This window comes from Motacilla alba, chromosome Z (assembly GCF_015832195.1).
Source record: "Motacilla alba alba isolate MOTALB_02 chromosome Z, Motacilla_alba_V1.0_pri, whole genome shotgun sequence".
Lineage (NCBI taxonomy): Eukaryota > Metazoa > Chordata > Aves > Passeriformes > Motacillidae > Motacilla > Motacilla alba.
In genome coordinates, this window is record NC_052046.1 from 59,981,141 (window position 1) to 59,994,475 (window position 13,335).

At 40.6% G+C, this 13,335-nt stretch overlaps 1 protein-coding gene across 1 annotated transcript in view; it reads left to right on the forward strand.

Annotated features, from left to right (window-relative positions):
• The window catches only part of GLDC (glycine decarboxylase), a 46,216-nt gene that overhangs the window by 18,042 nt on the left and 14,839 nt on the right, over positions 1-13,335 (forward strand). The window contains exons 7-14 of the mRNA XM_038125542.1: positions 187-383; positions 1,579-1,675; positions 2,653-2,758; positions 3,813-3,952; positions 4,706-4,786; positions 5,337-5,434; positions 5,933-6,017; positions 6,112-6,153. Coding sequence (XP_037981470.1) covers positions 187-383; positions 1,579-1,675; positions 2,653-2,758; positions 3,813-3,952; positions 4,706-4,786; positions 5,337-5,434; positions 5,933-6,017; positions 6,112-6,153 — 846 coding nt within the window. The remainder of the gene's footprint in view (positions 1-186; positions 384-1,578; positions 1,676-2,652; positions 2,759-3,812; positions 3,953-4,705; positions 4,787-5,336; positions 5,435-5,932; positions 6,018-6,111; positions 6,154-13,335) is intronic.

The window sequence follows — 13,335 nt, forward strand, 5'->3', positions numbered from 1 at the left end:
CATAGAAACTAAGTGTTAATGAGATACCATCTCAGCTACATGCAATTCATAACCATTACAACCATTGCACTTCAGCTCCATACAAGTGATGTGGTACTGTTTGAAATTAATTTTAAAAACCTAGCTCCCATGTAAACTCTCTCCTTTAGAAGAGAGGCTGACTGCTTTGTGCATTTCTGTTCTCAGACTCTTGCCTGCTGTGCTACTGACCTTCTGGCCCTCTGTATTCTGAAGCCTCCTGGAGAGTTTGGGGTAGATGTTGTTCTGGGTAACTCCCAGAGGTTTGGCGTCCCGCTGTGCTATGGGGGGCCCCACGCAGCGTTCTTTGCTGTCAAGGAAAATCTAGTGAGAATGATGCCGGGCAGAATGGTGGGTGTCACAAGGTAAGGGCTCCCACTGCCATTAACTGAAGATTGAAGTCATAGAGTCTTAGAATCCTTAAGGTTAGAAGAACCTTCAAGATCATCAAGTCCAAAAATCAACCTGCCACAATGTTCACCACTAAACCATATTCTCTAGTGCCATATCCACACATTTTTTGAACACTTCCAGGGATGGTGATGCTGTCACTTCCTGGGCAGCCTGTTCCAATGCTTTGGAACCCTGTCTTTGAAAATCTTTTACCTGACATGCTGTCTAAAGTCTCCCCTCAGAGATCCTAGTAATACATAAGAAACCATAAAAAACACCCTATGACCATCTTGTGCAGCCTTTGTGAACAACAGGTGACCACGGTGTTGTACTGAGCACCCTATTTTTTTGAAACCTGTGAGACTAAAAGTTGCCTTCACTTTTGAGGAAGCAAGCTTCAAGAATTCTGTTTGTGTGGAACTGTCTGTAGTTCTTGTGACACTGTGGGATGAAGAGATAACCAAAAGCAGAGTGGATTCATTGTCATGGCAGGAGGCTTTGGAAGCTAACTTACTCCACATATTCTGTACTGACTTTTTCTCTGTCATGCAATGTTATAAAACATAAATGGAAACAGGTAGAAAATTCAGTGAACCTCCAAGATAATCTAGAAGGAACTTAATCTAGTTCAAATTATAGTTATGCAGAGAAACAGTGTGCAAAATCTGCTTCTAATAGTTGCTGATGGTGATGTACTGTGTATTTTGACAAGATGTCAAACTAGTAATAATTGAAATGCAAAGTAGTTGTCACTAGGAAGACTGCATATCTTTGTCACAGAGGCTATCAAAAAGTACTTCAGTAGCCAAAATAACTAAAACATTCACAGTTATCAGTAGGCTTAGAAATATTTAATTTATATTATTTTTCAGTTAAAATAGCCGCAATAATCTGTGTCATTTTAAGGCAAATACCAAATTTCCTGTAGTGTGCTTAGAATTTCACTGTGTGCTCTACATGACCAGCCGCAATATAAACAGAAATCTAGAGGTGCTTTAGTCTTGCTCTTTTTGGTATAGCAACTGTCCTGACTTATGCATTGTTCTTTCCACCACCCTTCTGTCTCTAGGATAGATAACTAGTTTCAGGTTAGCATGCATAAAGTCCTGTGTCATAAATAACTGTAATTTTAAAGTAACAGAAGCAACATTTTCACTTGTGGCTTAGAGATGCAAGTGGGAAGGAAGTGTACCGGCTTGCTTTACAAACACGAGAGCAGCATATCAGGAGGGATAAAGCTACCAGCAACATCTGCACAGCACAGGTAATTTACACTTTATTTTCAGGGCTAGAAAGGAACAAGTTGAGCAATGAGTTACCTATACTTCAGAGAGATTTCCAGGGAAAAATGAAGGACATTATAAATATTCGGGTTGTTGTTCATTTGTTTTGAGTCCTTTGAATAATGGGGTCTGCTTGAAAAGAGTTTTACTATTTGTTTCCTTAGTGTAGTCCTAAATTCTTGCAGTGTTATTAATCTGTCTGTCTTGTAGGATAAACGCCACTGAGTAGTGGTGTGTTTGTTATAAACTAGACAGAACTCTTCATGAAGTAGAAGGGAATTCCAATGGTCTGAAATTTCCAGCTCAAGACAGAAGAAAGTAACTTTTTATTTGTAAAACTAATTACTCAAATTGTCACAACTTATATTTTTGTCTATGCAATTTGATGCAAGAATGTTACATCACCAAAGCAATATGTTTACAGGAAAATACCATGATTAAGTAAGTAAATAAGCATCAGAGTTCCAACAGTATCCAGAATAGTTATTTTCAGCATACTTCCACAGACCTCCAGCCAGACAGGGTCATAACTTTTTTTTTGCTCCTATCATTGCCTTCCTCCTGCTCTTAATGTTGTGACAGATTTTTAGAAGAGATTATTATTGACACAAATTTATATACTTAGTATTCAGGAGATACTCTATATTTTTTTTGGTACTGATCCTTTACTTTAAAGTCTTTAAGCATTTTTGCTGCAGTAGTTGAATTTAAGTGTATGTTAATTGCTAAAACAATTACATTTCAAACAGCATTGAATTAATAATCAGTCCTTACAGTTTCATAAAAGTATTTTGCCTTTCCCTCCTTTCATTTTGTAGGCATTAGATGAGTAGCTGTAACATCTGTAACAGCTGAGGATATGTGGTGGTCTCTGGGTGCTAAAGAAACTTTCCACTAAACTTACATGAAGTAGTCTTTGCTCACAATAACAATGTCCCGAACTGTATTTGGATCCTAGGCTCTTCTGGCTAATATGTCAGCCATGTTTGGGATATACCATGGGTCTGATGGACTAAGGCATATTGCAAGACGAGTACACAATGCTGCTCTAATCTTGGCTGAAGGTGCGTACTTAATGTTTACAGAAACTGTTCTAAAATCCTTACCCCTTAAATACACATCTTAAATAAACTTACAGGGCAGGGGTGTCTAAATGATGTGTGCTCTCTCAACTTGAGAGACGCCATTTTAATACAAAATTCAGAGCTGATGGTTTTTATGTAGTTCTGGTAATGACATCCAAGAATAAGATGTCTGTGTGATAAGAACCTGCAGGCATTGCTTCTGTTTTCTCGGAAACTAACAGAAGTCTACAGAGTGAGTCCCTAGATGGTACTGTTGAACTGCTGTTTGCCAGCATCAACTTCTTTTGATGGACCATCCCACCTTACACACAGAAATCTCCACAGAGTATCAAAAAATAATTTATTACCTTCCTTTGCTATGTTAAAAGCAATAGAAACATTTCAGTTAAATTGGGCGGAGTATCATACCTGCTACAAACATTGAAATCCCAAAGCTTCACAGCTGAAGAAAAGCACAAAATCTCTAGCAGAAAATAATGATTACACCTGGACTATGTGTTCTGGTAGGGTTTTTTTTTTCACTGATAATACTACCACTGCTGTCAGAAGGAGCTAAACAAAACTGGAATGTTTCAACCAAGGAATTACTGTAGAAACATCCATAGTTTATTTGCCAGTTTAGCCAGAAGACCTCTTGCTACTGCAAAAAACTGCAAGACTCTAAACTTTGTTAGAGTTCAAGCTCTGTGGCAGTTCATAGCCGTTAATATCTTTCCAATCTTATTATTTTGTCCTTATTGCATTCATATACCAACTTTGCTGCTGTATATATGTCAGATTTGATGTATCAGAATTACCTTCCCTAGACTCAATCTGCATTATTACTTAGGTTTGAATCTGATTTAGTTGTATTTCATACACAGTAACATTTCAATAAACAGATGGTGATTTTGCTGCTCTTTACACAAGGGGTGTATTTTGCTTTATTATGTAAAAGCATTCATTTGTGAGATACATAGTATTGCTCTGTAACCTCCACCTGAGCAAACAATACACTGTGCATATAATAGAATTATCTTACTGTTTTTTATAGGTCTCAGGCGAGCTGGTCATAAACTACATCATGATCTGTTCTTTGATACCTTGACGATCACGTGTGGATGCTCAGTCAAAGAGGTTTTGGACAGGGCAGCTCTTAGAAAGATAAATTTTCGGATTTATAGTGATGGCAGAGTAAGCAACTTTTATAAACCTTTGATAAATTCAGAAATTTTGTAGTATGACATTTTCTTGATTAAGTTTCTAATCATTACATGTGCTAAACAGAACAAAATTATTCAAGATCTTGTAATTTGCTCAGATACATCTATCAATTATAAAGGTAATATAAAGAATGAACTTGTTAAGTGACGTACTGAACTTGCAGAAATTATGATTGTGTTTTCGTTTTATGCCAATTAAAAAGATTATCTAATTTTTTCATGTTAAATATGCCCCTAAGGGGTAGAGTGGCGAGACTCTAAAATTTAATGATGGAATACAAGGTGACATCCGGAATTCAGGTCCTATGGCAGTGTTAGAAGGCAGACTGAAATCTAAACCACATTTTGGTTGTCACTGAAGGGGTCTTCACAAAATGTAGTATGTTCTGTCAATTGGAATAGGGGGAAGGGGTGCTACAGGAAAATGGGCAATTTTCCTATTAAGTAGAAAACACTTAGAAACACTAGAAAGAGGTAATGAGATTCAAGGTTTCTGAGCCATCTGGTTTAGGAGAATAAAAGAAGGAACTGGAAAATGTTATATAAATAAAATAAATTTATATATTATAAATACCTATAAATATGTATGTTTACATATTCTTGGGTAGATTGATTTATTTTATTTTTCCTCTTGTGTTTCTGGAAAGTTTTTCTTGACCAAAACAAATGTACTATGTCTCTAGAATAAACAGCTTTGAATAATTACTGGTGCTTTTATCCATAGCTTGGAGTATCACTTGATGAAACTGTAAATGAGAAAGACTTAGATGACATATTATGGATTTTTGGTTGCGAGTCTTCTTCTGTAAGTACATAATAGGTCATGTGAATTAAATTATCTGAATGTTTCCAGAGTTTAATAAAAACTAAAACTGGTCTTGTATAGTGGGTTTCTATATGATGACCATTTGTTAAATATTAAGAATTTCAGATCCTCTCTTAAATAAAGAGGTAGTGTTAAATAAAGGATTTATATAATGCCGTTTTCTGGTTGCGACACTTAGTTCTTTTGGTCAGCTTGGACACCCTGCATTTAGGGTATTACTACTTCTGTGATGGTTAGGACATGGGGTCAGTTATTTCTTTCCCCACTGGAATTTTTGTTGCATGTCGTTTGCATTTAGCAGCAATACCTATAAGATGAGAACTACTGAGACATTAAAGCTACCCAGTTTTAATAGATCACTGTTGTCATGCTAGGTATATACAGATACATATGATATTAAATGTGGGGCTTTTATCTTAAAAGCTGACTATATTGTGAGGTAAACTGATTCATAAGCTAGTTCTAATGGAAGTTGACTACAAAAAAAAAAATCAATGAAAATATTTGACTCTATTTCTTTTTGTTGAAGGAGCTAATTGCTGAAGGTATGGGTGAGGAAACCAAAGGCATCCTTAGCACCCCATTTAAGAGAACTTCCAAGTTCTTGACACACCAGGTTTTCAACAGGTTTGTGAATGTATGATTGCTACTTTTAGGGAATATGAATGTATGTTTGCTATTTTTAGGGAATCTGAAATATCTCCTTTCAAAACCAGCAGCGGAGTTAGTTGAGGACAGTTTTGTACCTAGATTCATACAGTAACTCGTTACTCTAAAATAAGATATTTAGTAGCATTTTTAGTTATCCTCTCATTTTAAATGAGCAGAGCAATACTCATGACCACGGAGGAGATGTGTCTTTCCGTTAATCTGCTGCATTTTACAATCTACCGTTTGAGGACATGGTATCCTTGCATTCCATATTTACTGATAGTGTTACTGAGATAATAATAAGCATTTTAAATCTGTGTTGCTATTAGCAAGCTTAAAGTGACAGTTTGAAAATAACTACTTAGCATATATTAATAACTATCCTCAGTCTTACTTCTTTTTGGTGTTCTTTTCTTATGTAGCAGCTGGTACAGCTGATCTGCTTTCCTTAATACTGTGTTTTGTGTTCTCCAGCTATCACTCTGAGACAAATATTGTGCGGTACATGAAAAGATTAGAAAACAAAGATATTTCCCTTGTTCACAGCATGATTCCTTTGGTAGGTATTTACCAATAAGAAAAGACAAAAAATGATGTACTTACCTATATGTTTGTGTATTTCAATAAATACTGATGTGTGTTTGTATTTTTAGGGGTCCTGCACAATGAAGCTCAATAGTTCAGCTGAACTCACAGTAAGTTGCAATAATACTGTCTCACTTGATATCCTCATGAGTAAACTATCTAGCCAGTGTCATTCTAGAGAAGTAAAACCCGCTCTTGGACTAATACTTCACCTGAGGAGGCAGTTTCAGGGGTAGCTGAAGTTACCCTCTGCCTTTTCCACTAAGAAAACATTCTGAAAAGCGCAAGTAGGACTGCCACAACAGTAGGAGAGTATGTGGTTTTGAAAACTTGATTTTGAAAAAAATGATGAAAATAATTTTTGGAATTGGGTATCACAGTCCTGTTCCCTGAAGCAATGTTACATTACCTAAATTTTGTCTGCTTTACAGATCTTAAAATCAAATCCTCAGAAATATGGAAGGAGTCAGATGGGACTGAGGATTCATGCTTCTTTTTCAGTTTGCAATTTCTTAGGGTAATTCCCTTTTCCTCAGCTGAAGAGTCCCCAGATATCTTTATTTTTACTACCTGATAGCACATGAAGCAGAGCTTTAGCCAGGCTATTTGATTACCAAATGACTTTTTGACTTGGAATGTGCTTCCTTTGCTCTCTTCCTGTTGTCTTCTCACTTTCATCTTTCACTAGTTGTCACAGTTTCAGAGACAGACCAGTGAGAAGACATGCTGAACTCATGAAGCAACAGTTCACTTTATTCAGATCTTGCTTCCTTATATACCTCAGGAGCCCATGAGGTTAATCCTCACTGGCTGAGCCAGTTACTTCCTGCTCAGCCAGCCAATAGAAACCTGAGTCTCCAATGGCCTGGGCCTGCTCTTACTGGTCAAATTACATAAGTAAGGTAATTACGTAACTGATCACATTTTTCCATTATAATTTTATAATTATTTATACCTTGAGGCCTACAGGCCTCAAACTCCAAAACTGGAGTTTAATTCCAAAATAAGAAACAGCTTAATCTAAAACCAGGAAACATTTAAATTCTCAGAACTGTGGGAAAAACAACTAAGGAGAAAAACAATCTGTTTCAAAATATCCAAAGCGAGTTCTTACATTCAAATATATATACACCAAACCCTGATGTCCCTGAATGGATAGAATTCTTAAATAGATTTGTCATTTCAAGAAATTCCAGTCCCCTGTGTGCAAGTTGTTTAAATCACTGCTCCTCCATGTCTGCTGGAGGATCATCATGAGAATATTGTCTCTGGTTCTGAGCACAACGTAGAGCAGGATGGACACACCTGGCAGGTATCCACTCTTTTCCAGTGTCTGTAGAAACAAACACATATCTACGTCCCCATATAATGAGGTCCCATGGACCTTCCCACTTGTTTATCATAATATCCTTTATCATTACCTTAGGTTTGGGTGAATGGACATCACCAGACAATTGCAATGATAGGAAATTATTTAAAATTACTGGATTTTGAGCTCCGGTACTGTTAAATGATTTAATGTGTAAACAGCCTTGGCCACTTTGCTTTGTGGGGTTTTGCCACACATTCCCTCTTTCTGTTTTTCTAACATACGTTTTAAAATGCCATGTGCCCTTTCTACAATGGCCCGTCCAGTTCCTTGTTGGGGAATACCAGTTTGGTGGGCCACACCCCAGAGCTGTAAAAATTGTTTAGTTTTTTGTGATGTGTATGCAGGTCCATTATCTGTTTTTATGTTACGAGGAATACCCAAAGCAGCAAAGGCTAATCACTGATGTGCAATGGCATCCTGACCTTTCTCTCCTGAATGTACTGATGGCCATATGGCAGAAGAAAAAGTATCAATTGGTACATCCATATATTTTAATTTTCCAAATTCTTGTATATGTGTGACATCAGTTTGCCATATTTGTAGTGCTTTTAATCCTTGGAGATTAACCCCCATCTGTAATGGAGCAGTGTGACCTTGGCAATCAGCACATGTGTTTACTATGTTACAAGCTTTTGTGCTGGAAAGCAGAAATTGTCCCTGTAAGACTCGAATGCCCTGGTGGAAGAAGGCATGTGATGCCTTTGCCTGAGCCAGCATATCTGGCTGTGATGCTGTCGAGGCAGGGCCAGCCAGGTGGTCTGCTTCAGCATTGGCCTCTGAAATAAAACCTGGCAGATTTGTATGACTTCTAATATGGAGGATATAATAAGGGCAAGGTCTGGCTTGAATAGTGTGCCACAAGGTTTTTAGCAAGCCAAATACTTGTTCTTAACTTACTTCAATAGAGCTCAGTCCATTTTTTGTGTTATATCTGCAACAAATGCAGAGTCAGTAACTATATTCAAAGGAGCGTGGGGAAAACGCTGAAAAGCCATGGCTACAGCACGTAGTTCTACTAACTGAGGTGACCCATTCTCTTGTCCTTCCAATATTTGCCAATCATCTCCTTCCTTCCATGTTACAATGGCCTTTCCTGTTTTTCCAGATCCATCAGTGAATACAGTAATTCTCTTTAAAGGTGTTTGACTGTTCAGGCATTTTAGGGAAAACTCAGTAGTATTACTCATTTGCAGCAATATATGACGGGTAAATGGTAGCCAATTTGCCCCTTGAAATTTTGTAAATCACTTTGTAAAGATGTGCTGTTGGCATAGCACCATTCAAATTACTCTTGCTTTATAGGTAAAATGATTTTAAATGGATCTTTTGCATTCAACTGTAAACATCTTTGGTGGCATTTAACAACTAATTGGGCAATTAATTCAAGATAGTGGGGGCTATATTTTTTGGTTGATGGGGTGAGAACATCCACTCTAAAACATGCAAAGTGTCAGACCACTGGGTATTCCATTGTCCAATGATAGTGGTAGGATGTAAATTGGCATTGAAAATAAACACAGTAATACATACTTCTGGGCATACTCGGTGGACCTGTCTATTTGTAAGAGCCTGCTCTATTACTTCAAGAGCAGCTTTTGCCTCTGGGGCCAATGTCCTGGGAGAAACTAAATCAGGATCACCTTTTAGAAGATTGAACAAGGGTACTAATTGCTGAGTGGTCAATGTGAGCTAAGGTCTGAGCCGGTTTATGGTACCCAAAAGTTTCTTAGCATCATTTCAATTTTTTTATTTTTGTTGAAAATTGAATTGTCTGGGACTGTATGATCTGATCCATGATTTTAAGTTCAAGGTATTTCCAAGGCTGCTGTACCTTTTCTGATGCCAGTTGCAATCCAAATGCTTTTAATGCTTGCATCAGGCTTGGCTGAATTAGTGAAAGATCATCTTTAGTTGAGGTTGCTATTAAAATATCATCCATACAGTGGTAACAGTATGCCCCTGGGAATTTTTCCCGTACTGATAAAAGAGCATGTGCAACATACCATTGGCAAATTGTGGGGCTGTTTTTCATTCCTTGGGGGAGTACTTTCCATTGATAATGCTCCCCTGGTGCAGCATTATTAACGGAAGGCATGGTGAAAGCAAACTTTGTGGTATCGTTTGGATGCAGTGGAATGGTAAAGAAGCAATCTTTGAGATCCACAATTAAGATATCCCAATTGACAGGAATCATTGTGGGAGATGGCTGTACGGCTGTACCTGCCTGTAAGGCTCCCGTGCTCTCCATGACTGCATTGATTTTTCTTAAATCATGGAGCAGCCTCCATTTCCAGATTTCGTTTTTATAACAAATACAGGGGTGTTCCAAGACCTTATGGATGGCTCTATGTGCCCTTGAGACAGTTGTTCCTGCACCAAAGATTTGAGGCCGTGTAGCTTCTGTTTCTCAAGAGGCCGCCGTGGCACCCACACAGGCTGAGTGGTAAGCCGTTTGAAGGCTAGTGTAGGATGTTTCATGCCCTTTAGGACAGTGTCCCCCATTAAAAATCCGTCCCCATCTGCACTCCCCAAGCAGATAAAACATCTCTTCCCCAAAGGTTAAGTGGTGCTGCTGTGATGTAAGGTCTAACGGTAGCTGTTTGACCCTTGGAATTTTTTACTGAAACAGGCTTACAGCTCTGTGTGATCCCTCCAAGGTCAGCAAGAGTGGGTTTTGCAGGCTCAGTGGGCCATGATGAAGGCAAATTATGGTAGAGATGACAGTGACATCTGCTTCTATATCAGTCAGCCCATTGGCTTTTATTTGGAGGGCTTTGCCTGTGGCATTGTAATGATACATTCCATGTTGGGCCTCTGCTCACCTACAACCTAGGTCCAAAATACCTGGGGTTTTCCTGTTGATCCAAAGCCCTGGTCTCGTCACACCTTGGGGTCTGTATGTGGCATGCAAGACTTAAACAGGATAAGCTTGGCAGTTGTGGTTTTTGCAGGGATAGTCACAGGTGGAGTGGGGGTAGAAACCATAGCATATATTTTTCCAGTAAAGTCTGAGTCAATAACACCAGGATGCACAAAGATACCTTGCATTGTAGCACTAGACCTTGCAATCATGCACTTAATCCTTTCCTGATAGGTCCTCGAGCTTCAAGAGGAATCTTATGCACCTTTGGGTTGCATATGGTTACTGTGTTGGATGTGAATACATCCATTCCAGCTGCTCCTCAAGTCCTTCCTGTGTTCTGGTCACATAAGCCTGCACAGGAAGGTGAGGAGATGCTTTTGTCTTCGTGCGTCCCCTCCTTGTGCTGAGTCTTTTGTTTCCATGGTCCTTGAGAGAATCTCCATTAGCATGAAATTTTGATCTGAATTGTTTAGCCACATGACCACATTTTCCATACCAGCTGCAATTTAGGTTTATGTTCCTGTGTTCAGGAATTGTCCCTGTTAAGGTGTGTTTACAGGAACAAATTGCTTTCAGATGGCCTTGCTGTTTATATTTACAATACTGAGGTGACACTCTTACAGCAGCTGCTATTGAGTTGCCTAGTTGCCTGTTGTGGGAATGAGAACCTACTTTAGCACAGGCATTTATTAATTCATTTAGTGATGGATTTTCATTGGGTAATAGTTCTATGATTTTTCTGCAGTCTTCGTTGGCGTTATCTTTTGCTAACTGTAAAATTAGGTGATTTCAGATCTCTACATTAATGATTTGTACCTGCATTGCATCTTGCAATCTCTCAATAAACTGCAGATATGGTTCCTTAACTCCCTGCTTAATCTTTGAATATGTTTGGGTCAGATTGGCCATATTTGCTACCTTAAATAAAGCTTGTGTACCTAATTCTTTGACCTGTGTTAGCACCAGTGGGTGCAGCCTAGCCTGGAGTCATGGATCACCCACTGGTGGCAGCCCTAGGAGTCGAAAGACCCCTGCCTTATAATGTGGATCTTCATTTGGGAAATCTAGATTTTTTTAATTGCAGTTTTTCTGCACTGCTTTTCCATGCAGATTCAAACACCATATATTGGACTGTTGAAAACATTAATTTTAGCAAGCTGTTTTATATCAAATGGAGTTACCTCCTCTGTTGTTAAGAAATGTACCATATTAGCAGCAGCAGGCGAACCCAAACCGTGTTTGATAACAAGCTGGTGCAGCTCGAAAGAACTGGCACTGGAAAGGGGCGTACTTATCTAGAGCAGTTCTATTGCCTCTTACCTTGGGGAAAACTGCTAATGTCCCATCCTCTGGCTCCCAGCCCCCAGACATAGGCACATCAATGCCCCTTTGAAGTCCCTATCTGCAACAGCGGCTTGTTTTACCTTCTGCCAAAAAGACACTGGTTCAAACAAGGTTTTTGGCAGTAAGGCAAGGGCGGTGTTACCGCGGTGTCCTGCAGAGGGACGGTGGTTCTGGGTATCTTTGCCAGTGTCCCTTGCTGGTATACATTCAAGGGCCAGCTCCAGCTCCAGTGAACTCTTGGCAGTGTCAGTGGCAACTGAGGATTCTCGGACTCTCTGCTGCATCTGGGCACGACATTTGGCTGGGACTTGGGTCTGGGACGAAGCGGTTCTGGTGCACTCGGGGTCTTTGCAGGCACTGTTGGAACTGTGAAGTTCTCCATTGCCACGGGAACCACGCGATCAGCACAACTGAGTGCTGCCTCAGAATACCTGCTTGTGACAGCCACAGAGCTTGGCTCAGCCACAGGCACAGCTTGGTGGCAGTTGCACACCCAGCAGAAGGCTTGGGCAGCTCTATAGCAGCCAGGAATAGTTCTGCAGCCAGGTGCCTCCCAACAGGGGCAGGGCCCTGTCGTGCCAGGGCAAGGCATGGTCTCGCTGCAGCTAGGTATGGATGTAGGGGTGTTTTCAGGCACAGCAAAGCACAGAGAGGTAGCTTTGCTGCAGGCAGAGACAGATACAGGATTTCCAGTGCTTCATGGCACAGAGGAGCTGGAATCTCGCAGGGGCTGGGCGCCACTTCCATTATCTCAGCTAGGGCGGCAGGGCACAGTGGAGCAGTAGCAACTCCTGCTTTGCAGCCATGCATTGTCCCACAGGTGCAAGGCATCTCACAGCAGTTGCAGTTGGGTGCCTCACAGTGGCTACAGCAGCAACACACCTTCCCATCACTACCAAGCACCGCTTCTGGGGTCTTAGCCAGGTCAGCAGGGCACAGCAGAGTGGCAGAGCGCCTGTCCAATGCGGCTCTGCAGCACAGCGTCTCTCTGCTCTCTGAATTGACAGCAGCGCATGGAGTGGGAAAGTGGCCAGTTGTTTCAGAGGTCTGAGCAGCTGCAGCAGGGCATGGAGAGGCTGTAGAAAGCCCATTTAACACAGCACAGCCGCTTGGGGGATTTTGCCGATGGCCTCAGGGATGGGGTGATCCTGGTCTTGGAGGGTGTCAGGGTGCTCCCTGGGTAGGTAACCCTCACTTGGGGAGGCCCCCCTTGTAGGCCTCCGGGTGCGTTGTACTTTCTGTACCCATCCTTTTTCTTCTCACACCCGGCACAGCGCCTGTCCACCCCGCCGCCTCCCTCAGTGCCCTACTTTGGCCGTTTGCCTCGGCGAACGGCACCAGTTGTGATACTTCTGCCATTCTCACCACCTGCTCGCTCTGCAACATTTTTATCATGTTCATTATGAGTCTCCATGGTTTAATAACATAAATGGCAGAGTCATCTCCTGTGGAGGCAGCTGTAAGGATATGTCAGCCAGCCCGCTCCCAAGTTTTTAAATCTAGGGCAGCCCCTTCTGATACATCCAGTCCATGTCTTTCACACCACATTATGAGGTTCCTCATATTTTTCAAATCTTTTCTTAAAAATGGGAGTCTCTACCTTCAGGAGGGGGCCCTCCGGTGTTGAAGCCCATGCTCCCATGCTGGTGGTATCTTCCACTTGCAAAAAGAAAAAAGAAAAAAAAAAAAAGAAAAAATAAAGGGGGATCCAGA